This window comes from Macrobrachium nipponense, chromosome 46, assembly GCF_015104395.2.
Source record: "Macrobrachium nipponense isolate FS-2020 chromosome 46, ASM1510439v2, whole genome shotgun sequence".
In the NCBI taxonomy this organism is placed as follows: domain Eukaryota; kingdom Metazoa; phylum Arthropoda; class Malacostraca; order Decapoda; family Palaemonidae; genus Macrobrachium; species Macrobrachium nipponense.
The window spans coordinates 11,606,860-11,623,192 of NC_061106.1; the positions used below are offsets into that span (position 1 = coordinate 11,606,860).

General features: G+C 41.8%; 1 protein-coding gene across 1 annotated transcript in view; it reads right to left on the minus strand.

The window, feature by feature from the left end:
• The window catches only part of LOC135214751 (nuclear cap-binding protein subunit 1-like), a 365,385-nt gene that overhangs the window by 183,356 nt on the left and 165,696 nt on the right, over positions 1-16,333 (minus strand). The window contains 3 exon segments of the mRNA XM_064249099.1: positions 7,397-7,416; positions 7,418-7,470; positions 7,473-7,560. Of these exon segments, the coding sequence (XP_064105169.1) occupies positions 7,397-7,416; positions 7,418-7,470; positions 7,473-7,560 (161 nt within the window).

A 16,333-nucleotide genomic window follows, 5' to 3' on the forward strand; every position in this document is an offset into this window, starting at 1 on the left:
TGAATTGAAGACAAATTAACAGCTACTAAAACTAGGCTTTTTCCTACAGCAAAACCTGTCTCTTAGAAGGAACCTTATCCAGACCAAAATGCCATACTTCTAGGTTTCTACAGTTTCCCTAACTGACTGCTCATAATGACAATGACAGTACACCATGACATACATAGAGAGATTACACAGCTAGGATGCAAAAGACTAAAGAGCATGAATGGAATGAACAGAAAACAGAGCAGGGGAGGGACTGTAAGGGGTAACATCCTACATGGATCAATAAACTAAAATTTTGCAATCACATAACATATTTTCCAGGAGAGATGTTATGACAAGTGCTCTTTACAATGCAAGAATAACAATCAGCACATAAAGCAACAGTATTACAGAATCATAAAAAATATTTCAGAATCTCATACAAAAGCACACAATTAATGATGTACAGCCCATATTGACTCAAACAGTTCCCTTTTGGGCATTCCTTCTACTTGCAATCAGAGGAGATTAAGAGACAGAAAAAAATGATATTGTTAGTATACAATAAAGTTTTGTACATACTTACCTGGCAGATATATACTTAGCTTACGTCTCTGACGTCACGACAGAATTCAAAACTCGCGGCACACGCAACAGGTAGGTCAGGTGATCTACCTTATCCGCCACTGGGTGGCGGGTGTAAGAACCAAACCCACTTTCTTGTCAGATTTTCTCTTCCAACTGTCTCCTGAGGGGAGGTTGGGTGGGCCATCAATCGTATATATCTGCCAGGTAAGTATGTACAAAACTTTATTGTATACTAACAATATCATTTTTGTACATGAACTTTCCTGTCAGATATATACTTAGCTGATTGACACCCTTGGTGGAGGGATAGAGACACTAAAGTACAAAGAAAAGGGAAACAACACATGTTATAGGATATAAAAACCTTGGTTCTTACCTGTTTTAGGCAGAAGACTTCATAGTTACTGTCTATTAGTCTACATTGCCTGAAGAGCTACAGCGAGGGCGTGACCTACAGCTGAAAAGACTCTTTGGGTCTACCAATGGGAACTGTATTCGCTTACTTGTAGAATCCAGTTAGGATCTTGTCAAAGGGGATCCGCCGACTTATATGACAGAACCTGTCCACTACCATTGCAAGGAGCTCAAGCACAACTCAGATCACCTAACCAAAGTACTAATTGTTAGTAATACGACTTGAAAGAGATGCCTACCTGCATCCTCTTCCATACAACCATAAAAACACAAAACCAAAAACCAAAGGGGAAATAATTAAAAAGGATATGCTACAGCTCCCTGCCCCAGCACTGAATCCGCTGATACGTATGGGCCTAACCCAAAGCACTTCTCATACGTAATTTTCACGTCTCTCAGGTAGTGGTTGGCGAAGACCGAGTCGCACCTCCAAAAAGTCGCTTTCATGAGACTCTGCAGCGACATATTCTTCTTGAAAGCCAATGACGTGGCGATGGCCCTCACTTCGCGAGCCTTGACTTTCAGGAGCTTATAATGGTCTTGATCGCATGCCACATGAGCTTCCTTTATTAAGTTCCTAATAAAGAATGCCAGAGCATTTTTTGACAAAGGCCTACTGGGATCTCTTTACAGAACACCAGAGGTTGTCCATATTGCCCTAAGTTTTTTCTTATAGGGCAAAGAGTCCTCTTTGTTTCTACTCCAACGAGGGAGGATAAGCCTTTTACCTCAAAACTCCTGGGCCAAGGAGTGGAGGGGTTTTCGTTCTTGGCTAAGAAAGAAGGAAGAAAGGAACAAATCACGGAGTCTCCTTTGAATCCTACACTTCCTTCTAAGGCTTGCAACTCACTTACTCTCTTAGCCGAAGCCAAAGCCATGAGAAACAGGGACTTCATCGTAAGGTCTCTAAATGAGGCTGATTGAGGTGGTTCAAATCTTGATGACCTCAGGAAAAGCAAGACTACATCGAGATTCCAGCTCGGTGTCAAATTAGAGACTTTCTTAGTTGTCTCAAAAGATCTTATCATGCCATGGAGATCTTTATCTTCCGAGATGTTCAATCCCCTGTGCCTGAACACTGAGGCTAGCATGCTTCTATAACCCTTTATGGTTGAGACCGCCAGACTGCATTTTTCCCTCAGGAAAAAGAGGAAGTCTGCTATTTGGGTCACATAGGTACTGGAGGAGGAAAGCTTCTGATTCCTGCACCAACGTCGAAAGACATCCCACTTCGATGGTAGAAGGTCTTCTTGCAGTGGCAATAGCCCTTGCAGTCTTTGCCGAAAACCCTTTGCTCTGACAAGACTCTTGACAGTCTGAATCCAGTCAGATTGAGAGCGGGGAGGTTCTTGTGATACCTGTCGAAGTGGGGCTGTTTGAGCAAATCGATCCTTAGTGGCAGGGATCTTGGAATGTCTACTAACCATTCCAGTACCTCTGTGAACCAGTCTTGGGCGGGCCAGAACGGAGCTATCAATGTCATTCTTGCTCCTTCCGATGCTGCAAATTTTCTTGAAAAGAATCTTGAAAGGAGGGAATGCATAAAGGTCTAGATGCTTCCAGTCCAGCAGAAAAGCATCTATCGCTACTGCTCTCGGGTCTGATATCGGGGAGCAGTAAAGGTCTATCCTCGCGTTCTTGGAGGTCGCGAATAGATCCAAGTGAGGTCTGCCCCACGTCTTCCACAGCTCCTGGCACACGTCCGAGTGAAGAATCCACTCCGAATGAAGGACTTGGTTTTCCCTGCTCAGAAGGTCGGCCCTGACATTCCTTTCTCCCTGCACGAATCTGGTGAGGAGTCTTATCCTCCTTTCCTCCGACCACAGTAGAAGTTTCCTTGCTGTTTCGTACAGGAAGGAGTGCGTCTCCCCTTGCTTCCTGATGTATGCCAGGGCTGTGGTGTTGTCCGAGTTGATCTGAACCGCTGCATCCCGGACGAGGGACTCGAAGGCTTTTAGGGCTAGCCAAACCGCCATCAACTCCTTTTTGTTGATGTGCCAGGACACCTGTTCCCCCTCCCAGGTGCCTGACACTTCCCTTGAACCGAGCGTCGCTCCCCAACCTGTGTCCGACGCGTCGGAAAACAACACTAGGTTGGGGTTCGGCATGTGCAGGGATATACCTTCCACGAAGCGAAGAGGGTCTGCCCACCAGAGAAGATCCTTCTTTATCTCCTTCGAGATCTTGAAGAGGAACTCTAGATCTTGAGACAGGCGGTTCCAGTTCTGGTTCAAAAAGAATTGTATTGGTCTCAGGTGCAACCTTCCTAGAGAAACGAATTGCTCCAGCGAGGAGAGCGTCCCCAACAGACTCATCCACTCCCTCGCTGTGCATACATCTTTCTCTAGAAAGGTTGCGACCTTCTCGGAACATCGAGTTATCCTTTCTGGAGAGGGATATGCCCAAAAATCCGGAGAAACCATCCAAATCCCCAGATAAATCCGATCTTGGCTGGGGATTAACTGAGATTTCTCGAAGTTCACTAATAGTCCCAGAGAACTTGCCAGGGTCAAAGTCTTGTGAAGGTCCTCCAGACCTCTCTTTCGATTTGGCTCTGATAAGCCAGTCGTCCAAATAGAGGGAAACCCTCACTCCCTCCAAATGTAGCCATTGTGCTACATTTTCATGAGCCCCCCGTAAAACTGGGGGCTGTAGAGAGGCCGAAGCACAAGGCCCTGAATTGGAAAACTTTTCCTTTCCACATGAACCTTAGGAATTTCCGTGAAGAAGGATGGATTGGCACGTGGAAGTAAGCGTCCTGAAGATCTAGGGACACCATCCAGTCCCCCGGGCGAAGAGCTGCTAAAACTGAAGATGTCGTCTCCATGGCGAACTTTCTCTTCTTCATGAAGACGTTCAGGGCGCTTACATCCAGAACCGGTCTCCATCCTCCTGAGGTTTTGGGAACTAGGAAGAGGTGGTTGTAAAAACCCACAGAACGAGGCTCTTTCACTAGCTCTATAGCTTCCTTCTCCAGCATAAGCTCTACTGCTAGAGCAAGGGCTTGGTTCAAGTGAGGGTCTTTGTACTTGGCTACCAACTCCCTTGGGGTTGTGGTCAAGGGAGGTCTTGAAATGAAGGGAATGAGGTACCCCTTCCTGACGATTGAGAGGGACCAGTTGTACGCCCCCTTCTGGGCCCAGACGTCTGAGAATCTCAGTAGTCTGGCACCTACTGTAGTCTGGAGGACTTGGGTGCTACTTCTTCGATCTAATAGATCGAGAGAAGGTCCTTCCTCTCTTAGGAGGTCTTGTTCCTCTAGAGGAGGAGGAACAGGAGGGAGGGCCTCCTCGAAAGGGCTCCTGCCTTGCGGGTGTCTCCTTCTTGGGTTTTGCTTGGAAGGATGTACGAGGCATCCTAGCTGACTGAGAGGGCACTCGAGATGTCTTGTATAATCTTCTTAGGAAACAGCTGAGGCAAGAGCTGTGCATATAACAGAGAGGCTCTCTGCGCGTGAGAAACCGCTTTAGTTAGAAAAGAGCAGAACACCGCCCTCTTCTTGATAACTCCCGCTCCGAAAAGAGAAGCAACCTCGCCAGAACCATCTCTCACTGCCTTGTCCATACAAGACAGGACACACTGTAGACCCTCAGGTGAAAGGGACTCCTGGGATTGAGTCTTCTTCACTAAAACTCCCAGGGACCAGTCCAAGAAGTTAAAAACTTCGAGGACCCGGAACATTCCCTTCAGAAGGTGGTCCAACTCACTCATTCCCCACGTCGTCTTAGCTGAAAGAAGGGCCGAGCGACGAGCGGAATCCACCAACGAAGAGAAGTCCGAGTCCACGGAGGAGGGAAGAACCAGGCCCAAAGGCTTCCCTGACTCATACCAAAAGCCCATCTTTCCCGTCAGCTTGGAAGGCGGGAAAGAAAAAACAGTCTTTCCTTTCTCCTCCTTAGAGGCCAACCAATCCCCAAAACCTTTAAGGGCCTTCTTCATCGAGATGGTGGGCTTCATTTTCACGTATGAAGAAGTTTTCGTTGTCTTGGAAGTAAAAAACAATGAAGGAGGTGAAGGAGGAGCAGCAGTAGAAAGGGCGTCTCCAAATTCTTGTAACAGGAGGTCCGTAAGCCTCTTGTATGAAGAGACCGAAGAATCCTTGGCCAACTCTTCATTCGTTGCCTCTTGATCCTATTCAACCGAAGACCCATGAACAATCTTGGAAGGGAAGGTCATCCTTTCAGAAGAAGGGCGCTTATCCTTCGAAGGGCGCCTGTCCAGGGAAGAGCGGTTGCTTGGAGGAGAGCTCTTTCTAGGAGAGCGCCTACTAGGAGAGCGCCTACTAGGAGAGCGCCTACTAGTAGCGGCGCGCTTGTCATGCTCTAAATCCTTGTCCAGAGGGGAGCGCCTGCCAGGAGAAGAGCACCTGCTAGGCTCTTGGCGCCTGCCACGAGGAGAGAGGCTTTCAGGCGAAGAGCGCCTACCAGACGGGTAGCGCCTACTAGGCTCTGGGCGCCTGTCCAGAGGAGAGCGGCTACCTGGGGAAGAGCGCCTGCTCGGAGATCGGTGCCTACTAGGTTCTTGGCGCCTACTAGGCTCTTGGCGCCTGCTAGTTTCTCGGCGTCTGCCAAGAGGAGAGAGGGTCTCTGCCGAAGAGCGAATGTTAGGAGAAAAGCGCCTACCAGGCTCCAAGCGACTGTCCAAGGGAGAGCGGCTGCCTGGAGAAGAGCGCCTGCTTGGAGAGGGGCGCCTACAAAACTCCTGGTGTTTACTAGGCTCCTGGCGCCTGCCAGGCTCTTGACGCCTGCCAGGAGGAGAACGGATCCTTGGCGAAGAGCGCCTACTTGAAGAGAAACGCATCCTGTTCCAGGTGTCTGACTCTGGACGAGCGGCTATCAGGAGAAGAGCGCCTGCTCGACGTGAGAAGCTTCCCAGGCTCTTGGTGCCTGCTCAGGGGCGAAAAAAGCGCCTACTCGGGAGTAGTTTTTTTTTTTTTTTTTTTTTTTTTTTTTTTTTCCTATCAGGCTCTTGATCGATCGAAGAGCGCCTGCGAGGCTCTTGGTACCTTTCTGCAGGAGGCGAGATATCCACAAGGTCTCTCTAGACCTCTTCACCGGGAGCGAGACGTCCTTCCTACGGTGAGAACTCCCTGCCAAGGAGTCCGCCAGAGCCGAAATCTGCGCCTGCAGACCAGCTAAGATACGCGCCGGAGATCTTTCGAAAGCCTCTACTGGGGACGAGGCTTGAGGGTGAAAAGGAGATGAGAGCTCTTCCGATCTCCTGGTTCTCTTGACTTCTACCTCAGGCTCTTCCGAGAAGTATTCAGGGCTGGAGGGAAGGGCGCAAGGAGCCTTCCAGGCTCTCTTGAGAGGGCGCGAAGCTTCCGAGGCGCTCCATCCGCGCTTAGGAGAGGGCGAAGACGACGAAGAGAAGCACTGGCGCAAAACTTCTTTCTTGGATCGATCCAAGGCAGCTTGGGAACGTACAACAGGATCTGCCGAGGGGATGTCTGACCGGTGGGGGTTCTCCCTAACCTTCCTGCGGCTGTTGACTTTCCTCCTCCACTGGGTCTGGGAGTCTGGAAGAGGTCAAGGCCTGGAAGCATTAGTGAGCCGGTCAGACGCACCCTCCACTGCACTATGGGGCACTGCACAATTCACTGGCACTATCACTCTTACCTTCTAATGAGCGTATTTTGCTCTCCATGCTACGAATCGTGGCCCTCATGGAGGCCACCTCCGAAGGCATATCTTCAGGTTCGATGCCGGGAGCAGGGGCTGAAACAGGAGAAGGTACTAACTCTACAACAGGATTCTCTACTTCAAGTTCGCTAATGCGAGATCTACTGGAGCTTCTTGAAGAAGCCTTACGGACCCTATCTTTCTCTAACTTCCTTGAATAGGAAGAAAGAGACTTCCATCCATCTTCATCCAATCTTTCACACTCCTTACACGGGTTATTGAAAGAACATTCATTTCCTCTACATCCCATACATACATTGTGAGGATCTACCGATGCTTTAGGTAGCCTCACCTTACATTCACTCACAGAGCACACTCTAAACATGGTAGATTTTTTAACGTCACAAGAAAAATCCAGAGAAAAATCCAAAAAACCAGTCCACAATTGCGTATGCCAAGCCAAAGGATAAGGTACTTCACCAAAAATGTCAGTCCAAAGAATCCAGGCAACGAGAAACAAATCCAACTATCGTGAGGACCTAACAACAGGTGTTGTCAGGACCGGCGACAGAGAAAATCTGACAAGAAAGTGGGTTTGGTTCTTACACCCGCCACCCAGCAGTGAGTAAGGTAGATCACCTGACCTACCTGTCGCGTGTGCCGTAAGTTTTGAATTCTGTCGTGACGTCAGAGACGTAAGCTAAGTATATATCTGACAGGAAAGTTTTTCTTGTACAAAAAGGAGGGTTTATCTTAAAGAGGGGACACCTTAAACCTCTATATAAAATATGTATATTAAAACTTACCTAAACACTACCCATGGAAAAAGGATACATATTGTCTTGATTGTGAGGGGGTAGTGTCAGTGGTGGAATGTTATCTGTAAGGCTTCACACAGTATTGAATCAAAGGCCACATAAGGTCTTGCAATGTGTTTCTCTTGCCACATGTCTGACCGCAACTTGCATATCTATAATATAGAAAAATTATATGAATTTTTAGGATACCATACATATCACTAATTTTACTATTAAAAACTATTAAAAAAGACATTTTTATAATAAAAAAGATTTTATGTATACTTACTAAGTAATTACATAGCTATCAGTTTAATTTATTTGCAGCAGTTTAGATTCAAATTTTGTGGTAGTGACACCGATACACATTCTGCGCTCTGTGTAGGTGACACCAGTCTTGTCCCCTAACGAGAGGGTTAGGAACGACTCAGCAGACAATACTCACTCCATTTATGTGATCCATCAAGCCAACGAAAGGGATGTGGCAGAGACGTTAATTGTTTAAATTATGTACGTAACAGGTGTTTAAATGTAAAGTGACTCGAGTGTTGTTAGAAAGGATGCTTGGGTTGTTGAGGTAAGGATAGAAAATTTTTTTTTTTTGTTTGTTTTTTCAATTTGGGATTGATATTTAGATCCTGTACTACACTTGAATACCATGTGACTATAATAACTGACTTGCAGTAATCTCCTTGCTCAGCCAATATAAGTACCAAGACATCTTTATAAATTACATTGGATAACATAAAATCTTGCAGCTAATACTTATAATTGAAGAGACTGCCTATCTTTTTTGGATTTACAGGGATTAGGGTTAGTTTTAGGAAACCTAATTCTTCTTCTATAATATTTTTCATATTCAAGTGGAGTTTATCCAAGTTGATAAAGGGAATGGATGCTTACATATTAAGTTTAGGTAAGTTGAAACTAGCAGGGGATGAAGATACATAATTAGAAACCATTCTATTAATAATATTGAAAACAAACTGCTTTGGGTAAGATTATGCTGTAAAAAAATTTCAGTAGGTATTCAATTTCATTATGGAAAGCAGAACAGTCTGAAGTATATTTAAGTGCCCTGTGTACCAACGTAACGACTGTTAACTTTAAAATCATAAAAACATGAACTGTAAACCTTATTTCCCAATCCAGTAAAAGTACTCTTATGATATACATTAGTATTAAAACGTTGTTCACTACTAGTAATTTTTACATCCAAGAAGGCTATTGAATTATTGTTTTTCAGTTTCTTAAGTAAATTTCACGTTTGGATGAACAGTGTTAATGTAATCAAGATACTTGTAACATTACCTGTGTTTAAACAGGGTAAAAGCATCATCAACGTACCTTCTATAAAACACTGGTTTAAAATTATCAAGGCAATGATTACAAAAATTTTCAAGATGACTCATAAAAAAGTTGGAAAATACAGGTCCTAACATTGATTCCATAGCAACTCCCTCAACCTGTGAGTAAAGCTGCTTTTTAAAAATGAAAGCCGAATCTTGCACAGCAAGTTTGAGTAGTATCTTAAAAAGTTGTCTGTTAAAACTGTGAATGGCATAGAATTTCATGGTTTTAACAGACAAGTTTGAGAGGAGTGGTGATAAGGGTTGCCCATTGCCATACCAAATATTTGTTGATAAAATTCACCACTGAATATAAACTTGACAATCACAAATGCACAACCTAGTGAGTGAAATAATATGACTTCAAGGTAGAGGTAATTCAAGATGGGTTACTTCGTTACTAAGATACTCTAAAATAGAATCTATAGGGCCTTTAGTAACAAAAGAACAAACATCAAAACTAATGAATCTATCAGTGGGACAAAAAGTGATTTTGTTGAATTTATTAACTAATCTAGAGATTATACATGTGAGAATTGGAGATAGTTCCAAGTAATGGGGACAAGAGATTCTTGGCAATGTATTTTGAAAGTTTATATGATATTCAGCACAGTAATGATAATAACCTGCAAAGGATTATTTTTCTGTGTGTTTTTTACTACTCCATACAAGTAAGGTAACAAGGGAAATTTGACTGACAATTGACCTAGTAGTTCTTTTTTTATCCCACCGGCAAAATGCAAACTGAACACTTGAATTGATGGTAATGGAACACTTGAATTGATGGTAATGTCTAATGGTGGCTGTGTAGTGAAAAACCAAGTTTTTGTGAAAAACCAAGTTGTTATCAGAAAACTAATTAAGTATATTATTTTTTTTAAAGGAACACTTCTGTAAATCCCTGTATCATTAGTGTATTCCACCTTACAAATTTTTCTACAAATGTGTAGTTTTATTATTTTATCATATCTATGTTAACTAAACCCATGAGGTTTTAGGTTAGTTTTGAAACCTGTATACAGTGGGCCCCCGTATTTGTTCTAAGGATTCGCGGACTCTCTGATTTGCGGATTTCTCTCGTGACCGTATCTACCCATTATTTGCGGGGAATTCACCTATTCGGGGGGTTTTCCGACATAATAATCACTAATTAGTGTATTTTGATGTTATTTTCATGCCTAATACATTTTGATGACAAAAATTATTACTAATTTTAAAATATTAATATTGATCAATACTGTATTAGGCTGTTTAATAAGATTAAATGATATCATAACAACAATAATAATTCTCTTTCTCTCTCATTCTTACAGAGATGTAAGTTTTTTGTATGACAAATAAATGATTTATAACTAATTTTTCAAATATTAATATCAATGTAAGCAGCAATCAATTCATTAAAGAAAATACTACAGTGAATTAGTAAGTTTTGTTTTATATATTTAAAAAATAATGTCAGAATGTAGGAAATCCCAGTCTTCACGCATTTTTCGTTTCGAACGATCCAGGTACCAAGTTTGAATTTTGGCCTAGCCTAACTCCTTTCTTTCTCTATAAAAATGAATAATCTACCCACCTGTACGCTTTCTCCAACTCCAGTACACTCCAGAAATCACCTTAAAACACCAGCACCACAAGACTTACGACCCAAAAAACAACTCCTACCATACAGAGAGCTCTCCCCTACCAACCACACACCACCAACACGTGCTTTCTACTGCCCCGCCCCGTGTTTATTGTTTTACATCCTGCCGACGCCGCCGCCATCTTGTCTATGACGTCACAGCCTATGACGTCACAACACAACTTAAATACATCAACAGACACCTTCTAGAATCTACCACATGTTGTCTATATATAGGACACCCACCATATTTCAACAATGCATAAAATACCCATAACAATTATACAATATAATCACACTTATCTATACCCATAACAATTATACAATATATAATCACACTTATCTCTTTCTCCCTCCCCTCCGACTGTTTCCTAACCTAGTATTCCCTCTTAATTTCCTTCGTCCTCCAACTCTTTACCCTCTACATAATTTCTAATACATTCCCCTGAAACTCCCTGCTTTAGTTAATACATCAGCCACTTGCTCCTTTCCTTTTATCCATCTCACCTCCTTTATTTCCCCGGATTCAATGGTTTCCCTTATTGCAGCAATATCTATTTTTAATCTCTTGCTACTTACACCAGTGCTCGATTTGATGGCGGTCATTAGTGTTTTTACTATCAGTGTTAACCAAGGCTTCTAAATTTCTCCCTCCTACTACCTCTTCCCTTACAAATGCTTGAAATATATCAATCCTTCTACAGCTTCCCCAACACTCAGGGCTTCAGCCTCAATGGTGGATTTTGCCACTCTCCTGGATTGCCTAGACTTCCACCATATGGACTTCTCCTCTTCCCATCTGTCAAAGAAATAATATAACCCAGTTGAGTATGGGCCATCTTCTATGTTTCCAAATGAAGCGTCTGCATAGGCTTCCCAATAAACCTTTCTTCTTCCATCTCACTTATTGTAACTTCGCCCATCATGCTCTTAGTTTTTCTCACAATTTTAATAAGTTTCTTCATATCCTGAGTTGTTCCTTCTTTAATGCTTTACTTAATTCGCTAATATCATATGATATTTCTGGCATCGTGTGTAGTGATACCCATTCAGCTGTCCTACCCACTGATCTGTACTCTGTTAACTCTTTTTGTTCTAGCACTCTATTACCCGTATATCTTCAGCCTCTGGTTCTCTTATGGAATTTATATACTGCCACTGATTAAGGGAAAATCTATTCTCCTTCTGCTCTATTACTACTCCTATATACTTGAACCTTTTACTCTCTTGTTCTCCTACTTGCAATTTCCCTTTCAATCTCCCAATCGTTTCCTTTAAGAATCCTTCAGTTCCTCCGTAGCAAAAATCATCTACGTGTGTACACAAAATGCCTTCCAATTTATTGTTCTTTTTCCAAAAGAATATATTAGGTTCTAGTCTACTTCTCTCACCTTGAAGCTCCTTCACTACTTTCACCACTTTACAATACCATGCTTTTGCTGCATCCTTGAGCCCATAGACTGTTTTCTTCAACTTCCATAATCCCCTCCAACCATCTTCCCTTGGTGGCTTCAGTACACTTCTCTTTGTATCTCGTCACCTTTTGTAAATATGCAGTTTTGACATCCAATGTATAACAATTCCAATTTTTCACCTTTATTATGGTTAGACAGAATTTTAAAATTTCAGCATTGCATGTGGGAGCATCCTTTTTCCCACTCAGCCATTTCTTCTTCAAACCCTCTAGCTACCAATCTTGCTTTACATATCCTTTCCCCCCTTTTATCTTTTCAGTTTACTATCCATCTTGTAGATATAGCTTTTTGTCCAACATCATTTACCTCCTCATATACCTGGTTATCTCTCCAACTTAGAAGTTCTTTTTCTTTTAGCTTCCATTATGCTTCTATTTTCAAATCCCAGCAACAACACCTCTTCATCTTCAATTTTTTCTACCTGACTATAATCCCTCAAGTTAACCCACCCTTTGTCACCTGACTGTGAGTCTCGTATATTGTACGAATCAGCCCATGCTTGGCTTGATCTTTTTCCTGCAAGACCTCAAATATCCATTCTTCTACTTGTCCTGTATCATTGTTTATAGCCCTAACTCTATTTCCCTTTTTGAATTTTGGTATCTTTTCCATTAACTCGCTTTCTATTGACCCACTTTGACCGTTATCTTCCACTGTTTCCTCTATCACCTCTCTTTCTATAGTCTCTTCTGTGTCTGCATTCCTTCTCTCACCCATTATCTCCTCTCCTTCCAGCCAATCACTTTCCCTTCATTTGGGCCATCTGACCTACCTTTCACCCCATGGGATTTATCTATTCTAGCCGATATCTCTTCTGTATCTGGTGATCGTCGTTGAATCCTTGTCACATGTATCCTAGCTACTTCTCTTAAAGAATCCCCATGTTTGACTATTATTGTTTTCCCCGATACTCCCACTACCTGAGCAGGTCCTCTCCATTCATTTTAATTTTCCCTCTTTATAGAATACCTCATCTCCTACCACTGCTTCTTCAAATTTATGTTCTCTGATGTTTTTGTTTAGCGCTATTCTTATTTTTATTACAGGACTCATTTTTATAAATGCTTCTCTGGCCTTGTGCATTGCATTCAGTGTGTCCCTTACCATACCCTCTTCCATCCCTTTTTCTCTGCTTGCAGGACTATAACTTTCTTCTCCTATTAGGTTAGGCAGTGAAGGGTTTTTTCCAAATACTAATTGGTTGGGAGAGAAAAACCTCCATTATTCATTAAACAGTTCCTAGCACTCACTACCCATTTCAAAGCTAGGGACCAATCTACTTCCTCTTCCTCCATCATCTTCCTTACACTTCCCTTGATCATGCCTACGGTCTTTTCACATAATCCGTTGCTCCACGGAGATTCTGATGCTGTGGCTAATACTTTAATATCCATTTTTCTGCCATCCTCCTTACTTTTTCATTTTGAAATTCTCCCCCATTATCTGACAATATTTTGGAGGGTGCTCCAAATATAGCAAACCAGCACTCAAAAAGTATCTTTATTATAGTTTCTGGTTTCTTATCTTTTATCCAACAGGCCTGACAATATCTCGTTGCCATATCCACTATTACCAAGAACTTTCTCTCTTCTATCTCTCCCACATCCATCGCTACGACTTCATTGAACGTTTTACTCCAAGAAAAGCCTACTACCGGTTTGGCGGGTTTCTTTTGTATTTTTTACAAACCTCACAATTTTTAATCAGTTCCGTTAGTAACTTTCTTATTTCCTCTTTTTCTTTTTCTTTTTTATTAACCCATTACTCCATTGTGCTTCCTCTGTTAAGCTTCCATATTTTATCTCCCACTTCCATGACCAAACTGTAAATGTATTTCTTTTTTTTTTTCATTGGGTTCGTTTCTTTTAATTTTCCCTCGGATTCTTTCCCTTCCAACCCTCCAGTAATAATTCTTCTACTTCCTCCTCCTTAGGGAGGCACTCTTAAATGACCCTGTTCGTCTTCTCTTAACTCTACTTTCATTCCCCCTAATACTTCTACTATGACACAATTTTCTTTCAATTTAGGGTCATACCCATTTTACTCATGGTTTGCTTACCTATCAGCCAGGGTATATCACCTTGCAGAATTTCCGTCTTCAAATAAAAACTTTCTGTTTTTTAGTATCACAGGTATTTCTATTATTCCTCTGGACTTATAAGATGTCTCACCAAAATTAAACACTTTATTAGACTCTGTTCCTAGTGTCCCTCATTCTCTCAACTCTTCCTGACTCAAATCCATGACAATACGTGCTAGTCATAATCCCCGCAAACTGTTGATTTACACCCTGTGTCCAAATTGCATCAACCACCTCCATGATGCTTCCACTATTTATTAACTTCTCCTACATAAACCTCTTCTTCTTCTGTCCCATTTTCTGTTTTTTACCTTATTTTCTTCTAGTCTTGTTTCAGTTTTCTTCCTATTATGAAAATCTGAGGACAATCCCTAGCCCAATGCCATTCTGAGCTGCATATTGCACATACTGTTACCTTCCCTTCTTTGTTTATAGGATTTCTACACCCCTTCCTCGGTTCCATCTTCCCGTATCTTTGGTTTTCCCTCCCTCTCCCTCCCAGAACTGGCATTGCCTTCTGACGAACCCCACCATTCCCGTTCCTCTTTAGTCCCTAATCCCTCAAATAGTCCTTTTCATTGTTTGCGACCACTGTTCCGGTACTCTAGCTTTTCTTGCCCACAAGCCGATAATACCATTTGTTTTTGATTTTCCGTGAGATTTGCTTGCTCTATTACATATACCCCTTGACTTCTTCAAGCCTCAAGCGCGCCTTTCCCCATTGCTCTTTCACACTCAGAATGCTGCCTTCTCGTATCTAATTAAATAGTCCGCCATATTTTTCACTAGATTCTCTTCTTATTAGAAGGTATCTTTTTATTCTACCGTAATTCTCCATTACCGAGTCCTTTTAGATAGGCTTTATCTAGTTTCTCTAGGATTAACTTTGGACCCTCTGTACCAGTAAGTTTATCTTTATCTAATGCTTCCACTAGCTCTCGGGCTTTGCCCTTTTAAGCTCATTCTCATTTCTATCGCCGGGTATTTTGTATCTTCTCCATACAACAATAGCCAATCTTCGGCTTGACCTTTCCATTCTTTGTATTCTTCTTGTATCCCGCTAAACCTAGGACATTCCCTTCTCCATCTAGTAGTCTCCCTTTGTTCACTGTCGGATCCAGGCATCTTTGATCAACCACGCTCTGCTACCAGTTTGAATTTTGGCCTAGCCTAACTCCTTTCTTTCTCTATAAAAATGAATAATCTACCCACCTGTACGCTTTCTCCAACTCCAGTACACTCCAGAAATCACCTTAAAACACCAGCACCACAAGACTTACGACCCAAAAAAAAAACAACTCCTACCAGACAGAGAGCTCTCCCCTACCAACCACACACCACCAACACGTGCTTTCTACTGCCCCGTGTTGTTGTTTATCCTGCCGACGCCGCCGCCATCTTGTCTATGACGTCCCACAGCCTATGACGTCACAACACAACTTAAATACATCAACAGACACCTTCTAGAATCTACCACATGTTGTCTATATATAGGACACCCACCATATTTCAACAATGCATAAAATACCCATAACATTATACAATATATCACACTTATCTATACCCATAACAATTATACAATATATAATCACCAAGCTGAGGTCCAACAGCTATTAAATATATCAAGTAATGTGAGAGGGGAGGGAGTGTTTCTCTCTCTCTCTCTCTCTCTCAAAAAGAAAAATAGAGTACTTAGAAGAACTAACCCAAAATGAAAAGAAAATAGATATAATGAATATAAGTGAAACCTGTATTTCCCAAGAGACTGGGAATGATGATCAAATAAAAGGGTTCCAAACTTATAGATCAGATAGAAAAAATAGGAATCAAGGGGGAACCGCAATATATGGGAAAGACAAAAAACAAGGAAAAATATATGAGAAATATAGTAACTCAGAATGTGAACTAATAGCGGTAGAATTTGAATCTGAAAATTGATGAACATAGTAATATATAGACCTCCTAATACTAAAGAGTTTGACTTAATAATTGAAAAATTGGATGATATATGTAGAAATCACAAGGACTGGACTATTCTCCTATTCTGGTGACTTCAACTTTCCTTTCGTAGAATGGAAAGAACGAATAGGAGATTGTGGTTGTACTTATACATATAAAAAAGAGAGTAATAGTAGTGCAGAAGATAAGAGGCAATTTGAAAAAAGCTATTAGATATGCTACTAGAATACAACATTCAACAAATAAATCACCTGCCAACAAGAAAGGAAAATACTTTAGACCTAGTATTTGTGAACGAGATGAATTATGTTAAAGAATAATAGTTTATAATGCGGTAGTATTTCAGACCATAATGTCATAGAATTAACAGTTCATTCCAAAGCAAGTGAAAAATAGAGATAAGCAAGAAATGAAAAAGTGGGAAGGATATGGAAAATACAACTTCTACAGTAAAAATAT